Source organism: Trichomonas vaginalis, chromosome II, assembly GCF_026262505.1.
Source record: "Trichomonas vaginalis G3 chromosome II, whole genome shotgun sequence".
NCBI lineage: Eukaryota > Parabasalia > Trichomonadida > Trichomonadidae > Trichomonas > Trichomonas vaginalis.
In genome coordinates this window covers 6,047,637-6,061,589 of record NC_067204.1, presented here as the reverse complement: position 1 = coordinate 6,061,589, position 13,953 = coordinate 6,047,637, and the positions used below count along the sequence as shown (strand labels likewise).

The following is a 13,953-nucleotide window of genomic DNA, read 5'->3' as shown; positions in this document are numbered from 1 at the left end:
TTCCCATAATCTCCTAAATGTTTTCTTATCCCTAACGTGTGCCAGTTATTATATGAAACTGAATAAACTTTATCTTTATCTTTACACCTTTCATCACTTCCAATATATTTATATCTCAGTTTTGATTTAGCATTTTCATATTCATTAGCGTTTAATAATTCACAGTCTTCCTTTTTAAATTGATGTTTAAGATATTCAGGATTTAATACTCTACGTTTATATGCTCCTAACTTAGTTCTAAAGGTTTTTCTACAAAATTTAGGAATTCCATCCTCTTTAATGTCATCAATGATTTCCATTTCATTATTTTCAATTTCTTCTTCTCGTTTATGAGGTCTTTGATTATGACTCCATTGATTCCATGAAATTAAATATTCTTTATCATTATATTTATACCTCATTAGCTTATTTTGGCTTTCATATTCATTTAATAATTCACAATCTTCATTTTTAAATTGAAGTTTAACCCATTCAGGATTTAAACAATGTTTAATTAATCGCGGAATATCTGACATCATCTATATATAGCTTCTTTTATAAAAGATAAAAAATAAATTATTTAAAATTAATGTTAATTTTTTAAAATATGTTTAGTATATAATATTTATTACTAATTTATTTAATAATGTCGCGCTTTCTTACGAATTCATGACTTAAAAAACGTAAGAAAAAATTTTTATATCATCTATATATAGAAGATGTGAAAATATACCTTCATCTATATATAGACGTAACAAAAAAAGTCACTAAACCCTTTATATCCTACTACTAGAGTAGATCGGAAATTTTCAAACGTTCACAAAATTTTACAACTATTGAATTATGGTATTATCATGTTGCATAAAATTTGATTGTCGTTGGAATAATTACACAAAGAATCTGATGCTTTATTTGTGGTGGCTAATAGAATAGATCAAAAACATTGAAACAATAAAGAATCATTTCGAATTTTTTTAGGGTCGTATTTTCTTTCAGGTTTGAATGTAACAATTATCTTTAATGCACCAAAATATTTCAAAAATTCATGAGCGATTATTAGGGATCCTTCAAATGAAATAAAAAATACGCGATTCTTTAGCTATTAAAAAAAATAGTTTAAATAAGGGTTGCTCCAGCATTTATAACAACTCGGAGCTTTAAGAACAAGAATATAGCAATAGCAATAGCAACAATCATCAAAATTGTCATGAAAACTAAAGCAACAATCAAACCAGTGTGCTTCTTACCACCACTTCCTGATGGAGTATTTCCACCCTGGCTATCTCCAGATGTTGTACTAGTTGTTGGCTTATTTGGTGTTGGTGAATATTTAGAAGATGTATGGGATGAAGGATTAGTAGATTGAGATGTTGGGTTAGTTGGCTGGGATGCAGTGCTAGTAGGTTGTGGTGTTGGATTTGTTGGCTGAGTTGGCTGAGTTGGTTGGGTTGGCTGGGATGTTGGTGTTGTTTCACCGCTTATTATGGATGGATTTCCATCTGCTGTGAATGTTGCCTTTGAAATCTCAACATATGATGGGTTTTCACCACTGGATTTGATTGCAATGCTTGGGGAGTTAGCATTGGTAAGCTTTACAACCAATAAAGTGTTTGGTGCTGATGTCTGGATTGATCCACTGTTTGAGACAGTACTGTATGGCTCATACTTTCCTGGAATGAATGCATCTACCGTACCTTGAACATTAACAGAGACTTGGGTAGACATTGTGCTTGGAGATGATAGCCAAATGCAATTAACTTTATCTGCTGAAAGTTTGGAGTTTGTAAGTGTGAAATCCTGTTGAGCATTATTTGAAGCATAAACGCTTTCGCATTGCTTACCAATAGGAAGGTTGCTAACAATAATAACAGAGCAAGCAAATTTAGTCTGAGAACCTGTCATTTTAACATAAAGTTTGCCACTTATTGGGCCTAATTGGATAATTGGAGAGCTTGAAGATAATTTGCCGATTTGTGTGTTATCTTTATCATATGCAGTGATGTCAAAACCATTGGTTGTACTAACTGCTACGATTGCATTTGAAGATACAATAAATAGGTTAAGATCCTTTGGGTCTGCTAAGTCTACAACAACTGATTTACTAGTAGAAACGTATATATTGGCTGTTGATATAGATAAAACAACGAATAATGTGAACATTAAAGAAATATGATATCAAATTCTTTTGAAAATTATTATGGCCAATTTTCTGAGTATTTCTTTCAATTTATTTCAAATCAAGTATATAAATTGTTGTACAATATTTGTTGGATATTTATATTTCTTATTTTGGAGATATATTTTTGTAAACATTTCAATATACAGAATCGTTCTCGGTAGGATTGTCAATTTGAGTCCGATAAGGATAATTTGCACATGAGAGCATGAATTTTCTAATTTTAGATCGTAGGGTGGATTAATGAATTTATGTATTTTAATTCTATGCTTCACCTTGGTTATTGGTCATATATTTTTTATTGAATTTGAAATTCTCTATTTCTCCAAATTAAGCGCTTAGATATGCTAGAAGATGCGTTGTATGTTGCAAGTTTCTAGATATAAAAACGAATTTCATTGATAAATCATTTAATTTGACCTGAATTAACATTGCATTTAAATATTACATGAATATCATATAATCATTCATTATGTAATTCTCATAGAAGACTAATATATAGAACTTACCTAAGTATTAAACCTAAATTTTTATAATGATTTCATTTCGTGAATTGTATTATTGATAAAGAGTGTTAAACATAATTTATGTTAACTTAAGCTTTAATCGTTATATAATATCAGAGTATTTATTAAAAGAAACAACATTTATAATAAAATCAAAGTAAAAACAAGGTAAACAAATGTGAAAAGGCTAAAAAGTTCATCCTATGATAAGATTAAAGATGAACTTGAAGATACTTCCATCATCATTAGAATCGTGCTGAATTTGATTCATATGCCATTTATTAAGAGGTAAAATTTGATCTCCATCATCTCCATTGCTCCATGATGTTTTTGAATGCACCAAATTATGAAGTAAATTAAAACAGAAATTATTACGCATAAAATGATATAAACAAAGACTTCTGGTGCTGGGCTATCATCAGTAGGGAAGTTTATTGTAAATTTTTGTTTTGACCAATGTAATTTGTTAAATGAAATTTCCAAGGAATAATTTCCTTTAAATAGTGGTGGGCAAGAACAAATAGCATGGCTGCCATTAAATTCGCTTGGAGGATAGATTGATGGGCCGATTTTGCAATATGGCATAGTTGTATTTACTTGTTGTGATTTATAGACTACTGTTAGGAATGAATCTGTATTTTCGCATTTATGCGGCTTAACTGATACTATAGTTGGTCTTGGATAATCGCAATCTTTTATTCCATCACCAACTAAACCTGGCTTGCAAGTGCATTTATCCATTGAAGTGCAAATTGCTTTTTCGTGGCATTTAGGATCGCACCTAAAGCAATCACCGCCATTCTCTGGATTTCCAAATGGAAAACCCGCTTTGCAAATGCAAATATTGAATTGTTCATCAAGTTCTGTATTATTTCCTTTACAAGCAAGTTTTGCGGTGTTTACGTATATAGTTTTTGAAAGCAAACTTGGAAAAGAACTTAATTTAATTCGAATAATTGCACCTAACATATAAAAAGTGACAATATTTCGTGTCAAAAATCATTCTCAAAACCAAGATTATGCTTTACTTGTCAGACATAAATTTAATTCAAACCCGTCATTTGAAAAATGAGTGTTTATAAACCCGAGATTCAAGCAGTAATTTTCGATAGCGACGGCACAGTTCTTGATACACTAAACCTCTACTACATTGCAATGACAAAATTAGTTCCTCCACCATATCCACAATCGTTAGTTGATGAAATTAACGGAAGATCAGACTTGGATGTCGCCAGAGCAATGATTAAACATTACAACTTAGATACAACTCCCGAAGCATTTGCAAAGAAACGTTTAGAAATACTTGATTCTCTTCTTCCAACATGCAAAACTGTTAAAGGTGTTGAAAGAATCATAAATAAGATACACGAAATGGGAATTCCGATGGCCGTTGCTACAAGTAGCTGTAGATCTGCTCACGAGGCAAAAATTATTAATCATAATGAGTTGTTTAGCAATTTTGTGGCAACTATATGCGGCGATGAAGTAAAAGAAACAAAACCAAATCCTACAATATTCCAATTAGCTTCTGGCAAACTTGGTCATTTCAATCCTGAGAACGTTCTTGTTTTTGAGGATGCATTTCATGGTATTGGTGCTGCCAATGCAGCTGGAATGCCATCTGTATTCTTAGTTGATAATAAGGAAAAGGCAAAAGAAAATATGGATAAGATGAATCTCAAAACTCAAGTAATGATTACATCCTACGAAGATTTTGATTTTGGCAGTTTCAATTGGGCCAAACATTAAAATTTTCAATTATATGTTACGTATTATAGAGAATAAAACATTTCATCGTTGAACACCTGAGCTTTTTAATTAAATATATTACCATTCCTTCATTGTAAAGCAAGGAGTATGTATTTTAATTTTCCAAATTTTTATTATATATGAACCAAGCATCAGCTCCAATTGGGATGAAAATCTTATTGTTTTCATCTTTCCTAAAATATCATGTCATTTTCTATCTATGAATTCATTGAAATTCATAGTAGTATATGTTGAAGGGTTGTGTGACTTTTTTTGTAAACGTAAGAATTCATACAATATTGAACGATTTTGTATCATTTTTTTTAACATATGAAGTAAAAAATGTATGATTCTTACGGTTTTTATTCTTACGTTTTTGAATAAATCAAGATTTAAAAAATTTTCAAAATTGTAAGACATTTACACTCAACCCATACATAATAACATTAATTTTAAAAGAAGCTATATATAGATGATGTCAGATATTCCACAATTAATTAAACCGATTTTAAAAATAAAGATTGAGTTCAACATTGAACTTTAAGAAACTAATGATTATTTGAATGAAAATAAACTTTAAAAATTCATATCTTACAGTTCTGAATAATTTATTTTTATTTTGTATGAAATGAGCGTCAAAACTAACAATGTTAAAAATTTAGGATTCACAAACGAGGAAATAAAGGATATATTAGAGGAGGTGGGTTATGAAGTTGATAAATATTATTTAAGAAATTGTAAAAAATTCGCGGAGTTTTTAAATGAATTTGGTTATGATGGAAAAATGAATAAAGATGATGTTATAATTTCTTATATCCCACATCTAAAGAAGAAAACCTAAAGAACCTGATGTTTTCCCTGAATATTTTGAAGAAAAAATTAAACAAGATGAATATTATAACGATGAGATTGAGAAATTGGAAAAAATAAGAGATGAAATAGATGAAAAAATTAAGGAATTAAGAGAAGTTGAAAATGAAGTAGAGGGTTTAATGAATATCCCAGCTTCAGAATCAGCAGTTCAGAAATCTCATGAAGAAAGATATAAAAATTACTTTTTGGAATCTACTAAAAATTTATTAGATGGTGAAATAGATGAAACACTTTCAGAAGAAGGCACAAAATTTATTCATAAACATAAGTTACAATTTATTGACGATGGGGATTATTCATGTATATTACTTTCACCTCCTCTTGATTCTGAAAAATTCAAAAAAGCACTGAAAAATGTAACATATGCAACTAATACGATTAAGAAAGAAGACCATGATATTTACACAAATTATTATTTAAATAAATGTACAGGTGTTGATAAAGTTTTTGATTTGTTAGATAAAATATCAAAAGAAACAATTGGTACATATAAAATTTTATGCGATTGTGGTTTCATTATTGAAGATACCAATAATGTTTCATATGAAAGAACAGCACCGAAGGAAGACGAAGTGGAAAGGTCTATACCATTCGTTATTAAGAATATAAAAGATATGAAAACTTATAAACATTATATTTATTCATTTATTTCAGAAAAAATGGAAGCAACCCATAAAACATCATCTCATCATTTTATAGCTATTCATACATTCCTTTTCAAAGTTGTGAAATTAAATAAGACAGGAATTAGATTTAATGTATCAGGGTACACATTCTTGAGTAAATTAAAATGTATTCGTCACGTCACAGATGATAAAAATTTATGTGTTCTTAATTCATTTTATGGACTTTAGCCCTGGACTCTCTGAGTCTCGGACTTTAAAAAAAATAAACTTTATTTTTATTTTTTATTCTTACATAAATGAACAAAAATGGAACAGCTAAAATGAATGATAATCAAATAAGAGCCGAAGGTAGAAGGTTATTTAAACGCTTCTATAACATTCCTGATGGTGTTAATCCTAAAACTCGTAGAAGTTATTTAAATGAAGCCATAGATGTATATGAAGGATTTGACATTTCATCAGAAAGTGAGAGGTTAGCAAGAATGTTAAATGTTAATATTGATTTCTATTATTGTGATCCTCAACCAGAAGACGTAGACATTAACAAGGTAGACTTTCCATTAGTGGATTCAATAATGATAGATCCAGAATTTGAAACAATAAATATTTTATTAACACAGAGTCCATGTGGAAAACTTCACGCTGACAGAATAACAGACGTTGAAGCACTCACCGGCTATAAAGTTTGCCCCTTTTGCAAAGAAGAAGTATATTCTATCCGTGATGATCCAGAAAGGAAAAACCAAAGAAGATTTTTAAAACATTGTGAGAAATGTAAAGAAAATAATGGAAGATTAATTCAAGACGTTCAATTGCAAAACACACAGCAACCATATGCACCACATATTACGAAACAGAAGATATATCAGTGGTTATTAGCTCACAATTTGCAAGAATATTATCAACCGACAAGATATTATATTACTTTTGACTTTGAAACATTAGAGACTAAAGAAGAACTTCAACTTTCTGAATGTGCAACTTTGAACGCTTACTTAAAACCATTTATGGTATCATCAACTGTCAAAATAAAGCCGCAAAGCGGTGAGGACGTAGACCGTGATAAAACATTTACGAGGAATTTTTGCTTAACATCAAGTGATTCGTTCATCTCTGATTGGATTGAATTTTTATTTTCAACCTGTTCATTAGTTGCTAAATCAAATATTGAACAATATGAAGAATTAATGAATACATTAAATGAAAAACAGAAGGAAGCATTTAAAGAACTTCTAGATGAGGAATTCAATAAAGTGAATATCATAGGTTTTAATTCGGGAAAGTTTGATTTAAATTTAATTCTTCGTGATTTAAATACTGCAAAATGGAAGATAAAATCAATGCTGGGTTCATCTTCACAATTTAAGCAAATCATTGTAAAGAAAACAAACGTTCCATATGAATTGAGATTTATTGACATCAGAAATTATATAGCGGGTGGAACATTAGACCAATTCACTCAAGATTTCGGAAACAATAAATCACGTGTTAAATCCTTTTTCCCTTATCAATTCATCACATGGGAGAATTACGAAGATGAATTATATAAAAAGGAACCATTCACTCAAGATTCATTTTATTCAGCATTAACCCAAGAAACTATATCAGATAGTGATTATCAAATATATCTCAATGATGCTAAAAATTTTGAGAATAGATTAGAATATTTTATTCATTATTGCAATAAAGACGTTGAAATTATGATTGACCCAATTGATAAAATTATTGAAGAAACATTTGTTTATAAAATTGATATGCTTCATAATCTTTCTTTATCATCGAATGCTTCAATGATTCGTTACGCGTTAGCATATAAGAACTTCAATCCTAACGAAACATATCCAGAAGAAGAAAATGTGGAATCAAGTTTTGAATTAACGAAAAAGTATTGGAAATATAAAATTGAATCATATAAGAAACAAGATGAAAAGGTGAAAAGAGATACTAAAAACAATGTTTCAATGGATGACTATCAATACTATCACGATTTAATCCTTTCATCTAAATGCAAAATGTGTGGTAAAGCGTTTACATATGCAAATAAACCAACATTGGATAGAATCGATAATGAAAAACCACATACTAAAGAAAATTGTCAGTTAATGTGTTGTTATTGCAATGTCGTAAAATCAAATAAAGATGAAGATGTTCAACGTTTAAGAATCAATTTAAGAAATTATGCATTAAAAAATAATTTACCAATGACTTTAGATTCGGTTGAAGCTTATCACATTCTCCGTAATGGAATTACTGGTGGTTTATCAAATGTTCAACATAGAGTAAATCTTAAAGGAATCACGCACATTAATAAACTTTCATATAATCCAGAAACTAAAACTGTATCAAATGAGGACACCACCAACATCATGACTCATTTCGTTGGTGTTGATTTTAATTCATTATATCCTTCATCATTTTCATCTAATCCTCATGATTTCATTCAATATACTGACCATAAAATGTATATGCCGGGAAGATTGAATGGTGTTATCATTTGTGATACAGCAACAAAGAAAGCAAAAGCACTGGGAATTATTAAGAAGAAAAATACTTTATTCGTGGCTGAAGTAAAGGGTCACATTGATGAAAAATACATTAATGATTACATTAACTTTTTACCGATAATAAGAAACTTAGATATTATCACAGATGAAAAAACAATTGGCAGTTTTATGTATAATTACATGAAATCAAACAATTTACCAGTTGACCAGAAACAGAGAAAATTAACTCAGTTAGCATCAACACACAACCAATATCAACCATTTTCTTCTTATTATCTTTGGTATCTAATCGACAGATTTCATTTTATCATCGATGATATTCAATCAATTTTAACATTTACGAAAAACACTTGTTTTAATGAATTTGCGAACAAATTTATGAACGAAAGACAAAAGGCTGAATTAGAAGGAAATAAAGGAAAAAGTTTATTTTGCAAGATTTCACTTAATGGATCATATGGTTACGATGCAATGAATACACAAAATTACGCAAAGACTAAAATAATGAATGCACAGAAGTCACGCGTTGCATGTATGTCAAATAAGTTTAAAAACATAAGAGAAATAGGTGAAGATACATATCAAGTGATGCTTAAAGATAGATTTTATAGATGTGAAACATGTTTACAAGAGGCATTCTTCACTTTAGATAACGCAAAATACTGGTATTTGGTTTTCATTTATGATTTTATGTATAAATGCATGGATGTTAATCGTTTTCATTTCATTGAAGGTGATACTGATTCATCTTATTGGGCAATCGCTGGCGACCCAAATCTTCCTAACACTCAAGCATTTCAAGCAATTGTTACCGATAAACAATTTTATGATAAAAACATTTTCAAATTCGCACACATTTGATTTCTTCTGTTTTGATGAGAAATTTAAACCTAAATTAAAGAATAAAGCTGAAGAAAAAGCACATGAGAAGAAGTTATTGGGTTTAGCAATTGAGAAACAAGGTGATAACATGGTTGCTTTATGTCCTAAGTGTTATACATCATTCAACGGTTCAATTGATGGAAGTGATTTTAAAAAGATTGCACAAAAAATGAAAGGTGTTGGTTTACGACAAAATAAACAATTAACACCTAAAAAATTATTTGGATATAATAAATGATAAATTGATATTTGATGGTCAGAATATTAATTTACAACTTAAAAATGGGTCAATGACTCGCTTAACAATTGGTAAGACTGCATTAACAGGAGCACACACTAAGGCTGTATGTTGTGAAAATGGATGTTGTATGCCATTTATTTAAAATTTTATTTTTAATGAAATGCCACAGAAGAGACAAAAGGAACCGTTAATAATGATTTTGATTCTTGATCAAAGAGGTGGGCGCCCTTAAAACATTTATTTTATTTTTATATAAATGGATAATGTAGATTTAAAAATTTTAATTGATGATTTAGTATTTAATCAAAATTTTCTTACTTATTATGAATTAAAAGCATATCTCCAAAAATATGATGAAAATATAACGGGTGATGATATGGATTATTATTATCATTATTATAAAAATGAAATTTTGAAATATCATGATAAAATAATTTCTAAAATTAAAGACAAAATTAAAAATAATGAATATTCAAAGGGAAAAACTAAATCACAGCTTAAACAGTTGAAAGATTTCAAAAATAAAGTATTAACAGAAGAAGATATTGATGAATTATATAAATTATATAATCCTGAGCCACAAAAACCAAAGGAACAAAAACAAAAGGAACAAAACACCCAGGTCCTTCAGACCATAAATGATGCACAAGCTTTAATTTATGATTCATTAGTTAAACCATATTCAGCCCGACTTTTAAATGAAGATCAACTTTTGGAATTCATCCTTCAACATAAACTCGAAGCGGGAAAGTATATCAAACCTTTATATACAGCATATTTAAAACAAATGAATAGAATACATCCAGAATTAATGAAGGAAGAAATGAAATCCAAAATCAAAGCAGATAAAATTAAACCACTTGCAACACCAAAACCTCCAACGACAGTACCGCCTCCTCCTTCAGTTAATCCTTCATCATTCACTTTATTATATCCATTTCAAACATTAAAGAAGCAAAAAGATTTTAAAAAGGATTTCAAGATATTAAATAAACCAATTGACCCAAAAATTCAACCGTTAAAGGAAAAATTTAGTCGCCCTTCATTTGCTCCATATCCATATTCATACGAAATCGATCATCTGGAATATTCAAAAGGAAACGTTACTTATTTATTTGCCATTAACATTAACACTAGATATTTATATTGCATTCCAGTGAAAGGGAAAACAGAACATGAAGATTCTAAAGGATTTGTTGATAACTCGATTAAATCTTGTTTGGCTTCAGTCATCGGAATGATTCGTACATTAAATGATGAAAGGTCATATTGCATAAAATATGTTAAAAGGTTATCATAAAATTCCTTTGTGCATGAATCCATTAAATTCTTGAAGTAATCAAATTGACCCTTGAATTTATTAACTCTTAAAACTACGTATCTTCTGTCTCCAACTTCAATTTTGACAGGGTAAACGTTATTAGTTACGAAAATGAAGTTTGCAACATTCTGAGCAGTTCTTCTGGGTTGATTCTTTTCATTAATTCTAATCTCATTGTCCGTAATAATTGATTTCAAAGCGTTGAAGTTTGCGAGTCTGTCTTCACCTACATTCTTGAGTTCATTAAGTACAAGAAACATTTTATTTTCAACTACTGAGTTGAAATTACCCGTTAGCTCACTTATTTCAGTAATGTTTTTACATGAATAACCGGCGAGAAGTTCAGAAATAATGTCCGTGAATCTGTTTTTACCTGTTCCCTGAAGTCCTTTCAAAATAATTGCTGTTTCATTCTTGATTCCAGGATGTTGAATCATTGATGCAATCCAGCCGAGAAGGTATTTATACACTTCATCGTTATTATCGCATATGGCTTCTTTAATGAAATCCATAAACATCTCAATTTTTGAGTAATCTACTTTTTCGAGAACGTTGTATTTATAACCTTGAAACGTTGAGAAAACATCTGGAGAATCAGATTTAAAGCAAACACCCTTAACGGTTAATGAAGACAATTGATTTAATAGTACATCCCATGCTGTTATGGTTTTACCTTCTTCTTTAAATAATTTAATCATTTTAAGTGACTCTTTCATGTTTGATTGAAGAACGAATGATATTTGATTCATTTTGTCGTGTATGTTGTAATCTTTCTGAATGAAGTATTTGTTTCCACAATCTACAAAACGGATTACACGTGATAAATCCTCAATTACTTCAGAACTGTTTTTATACTGATGATTTTCAGCCTTGCATCTAATATCTGTTATCAAAAACGAGTCATCAAGTTTGATATCAAATGTTATTTTTGGCTTACGTAATAAAGGTAAAACATATTCATCATAATATTCCTTTTGATAAAGTTTTAGAATCTTCACCAAAACAAATGGAGAAGTCATTAAATGTGCATATCTACTACGTGCTTTTTCAAAATTACTTTTTGCATTTTCAGTTAAATTGCAGAAGTTATAAACGTTATCGTATGCTTCATTAATCAAATGATTAGGTAACGAATTAATAGCTTGAAACAGTGTGAATAATGTTATTTCTTTTTCTAAATTCATGTTTCCACCATCATTATGTACTTCAAAATCACAGATGCCATCAACTATGCTCTGAGCTAGTTTATCGTCAATGTTTACATCTTTGTTTTCATTCATTATACTCTTTATTTCTTCATTCTTCTGTTCAACTCTTACCTTAATATTCAAATCATTTAATATATCATTCACTGTTCTAGTTAATGTTAAATCATAACTTCCACGAATGAATGAGTATGTATTGATTGGTTCTGTTGCATTCTTTCGAACTCTTGAATCAGCCATAACTACTAATGAACGCTTTGAATCATCCATTGAAGTCATTATGTCGATATCATAATCATTGCAAGAATAACATTTAATCATTCTGTTCGAGGTTGAATAGAAGAAGTTAGTGTTGCAATAAATGTGAAGACCTCCTGATGCGGTTTTAACGATAACATCTTTATCCGAAAGTTTTGATAAAATGTCTTTTCTAACTGTTTCTTTAAGTTCATCATTGTACGATTTATTGATATCAACATCTATAATCGTTAAATTTGAAATTTTATTTACTAATAAAGCTGTACCAGTTTTCCTTCCTCTTCCTCCATCATGTTTGAGGTAGTTATGTAAATTAATCATGTTTTCACCAATTCTTTCGTTGAGGGTTTTAGTTTCTGCCATAACTAATTCCGCAACTAATGAATCAATAACTTGTTCATCAGAAACGATAAAGTTGCTGTTGTTGTTGTTTGTTGCTGTCATTTATATAGGAATAAAAAAAATAAAAATAATTTTAAAACTAACTTTATTTTTGGGCTGATCAAATTTTCGTAAATGTTGTCAAAATGTCATGTTGTCTCATTTTTTCAGAGAAGTTAAATGACCTGGTGACCTGGTGACCTGGTGACCCCTTCAGTTCTTCAAAAATAATTCATAACTGCCTTCCACTGCTGTGTTGTCAAAATGTCATGTTGTCTCATTTTTTCAGAGAAGTTAAATGACCTGGTGACCTGGTGACCCCTTCAGTTCTTCAAAAATAATTAATTATTGAATAACCTAAATCATTTACTCACAATATTTTTGTACAAAACAACCCCAAACTTTTAACTTCTTTTCTGCAGCTTCTAATGCTATCTTAGCGAGTTCATATTCTCTAAATTCTCTCTTTAATTTTTCTTGTTCCCATTGGTCTAGTTCGTATGGAGAATCTCTATAACCATAACATAACTCACGTTCATGTTCTAATTGTTTTTCGCACATTTTTCCAACTTCTTCTTCAAACAAAGGTTTAGCATTCTCTACTGTATCTTCAAGTTCTTCTTCATCTAATTTCTCATGAACTTTCTTGTCTATGGAGTCCATAATATCTTTGACATAAAATGCATACTTTACAGAGCACCATTCAGCAACAAAATGAACGAGGTCAGGATGTATGTAAATACCTTTGAATTCATTTATAACACCCTTTGTAAGCTCATAAAATGTTTGTTTTGAGGTCGAGCCACTTTTGGCTCCACCGTATTCTTTCAACCAAAACTCAAGAATTTCCTGCATTTTAGCACTATTGAGAAATCTGTTTAAATGGTTTAACTTTCCTGCTTCTCTTGCCATCTTTGTTGCATTAATGTAACCATCCTTGTCTCTACGTAAGACTTCAATACCGTTATAAGTGCCTTTTGTGAATGTTTCGCCATTAGATTTGTTAGTGAATGTTTTTGCTTCGACTGACATTACTGTCTTTACATACAAAATAAAAAAATAAATAAAAATAATTTTAAAACTAACTTTATTTTTGCCTTCCTCATTAATCCTCCTGTGTTGTCAAAATGTCATGTTGTCTCATTTTTTCAGAGAAGTTAAATGACCTGGTGACCTGGTGACCTGGTGACCCCTTCAGTTCTTCAAAAATAATTAATTATTGAATGACCTGAAACCATTAACGTAAACATTT

The 13,953-nt window shown here is 29.9% G+C and overlaps 3 protein-coding genes and 2 pseudogenes across 5 annotated transcripts, besides 2 other annotated features; 3 read left to right on the top strand and 2 right to left on the bottom strand.

Moving 5' to 3' along the window:
* Positions 1-975: 975 nt before the first annotated feature.
* TVAGG3_0494730 (uncharacterized protein) lies at positions 976-2,518 on the bottom strand (the record flags this gene model as incomplete). The annotated part of the gene is made up of 1 exon (XM_001297898.2): positions 1,096-2,139. The coding sequence occupies one exon, from the start codon at positions 2,137-2,139 to the stop codon at positions 1,096-1,098; it is 1,044 nt and encodes a 347-aa protein (XP_001297899.2).
* Positions 2,519-2,797: 279 nt separating this feature from the next.
* Positions 2,798-4,633, top strand: TVAGG3_0494720 (pseudouridine 5'-phosphatase protein; the record flags this gene model as incomplete). Its single annotated transcript, XM_051236337.1, has 1 exon — positions 3,730-4,410. The coding sequence occupies one exon, from the start codon at positions 3,730-3,732 to the stop codon at positions 4,408-4,410; it is 681 nt and encodes a 226-aa protein (XP_051094161.1).
* Positions 4,634-5,194: 561 nt separating this feature from the next.
* Positions 5,195-5,706, top strand: TVAGG3_0494710 (annotated as a pseudogene). The gene has a single exon. A coding segment is annotated over exon 1 (512 nt).
* Positions 5,707-6,126: 420 nt separating this feature from the next.
* TVAGG3_0494700 lies at positions 6,127-9,274 on the top strand (annotated as a pseudogene). The gene has a single exon. A coding segment is annotated over exon 1 (3,148 nt).
* Positions 6,127-9,274: a mobile genetic element.
* A 1,444-nt stretch (positions 9,275-10,718) lies between these two features.
* Positions 10,719-13,953: part of a mobile genetic element that runs on past the window's edge.
* TVAGG3_0494680 (uncharacterized protein) lies at positions 13,068-13,733 on the bottom strand (the record flags this gene model as incomplete). Its single annotated transcript, XM_051236336.1, has 1 exon — positions 13,068-13,733. The coding sequence occupies one exon, from the start codon at positions 13,731-13,733 to the stop codon at positions 13,068-13,070; it is 666 nt and encodes a 221-aa protein (XP_051094160.1).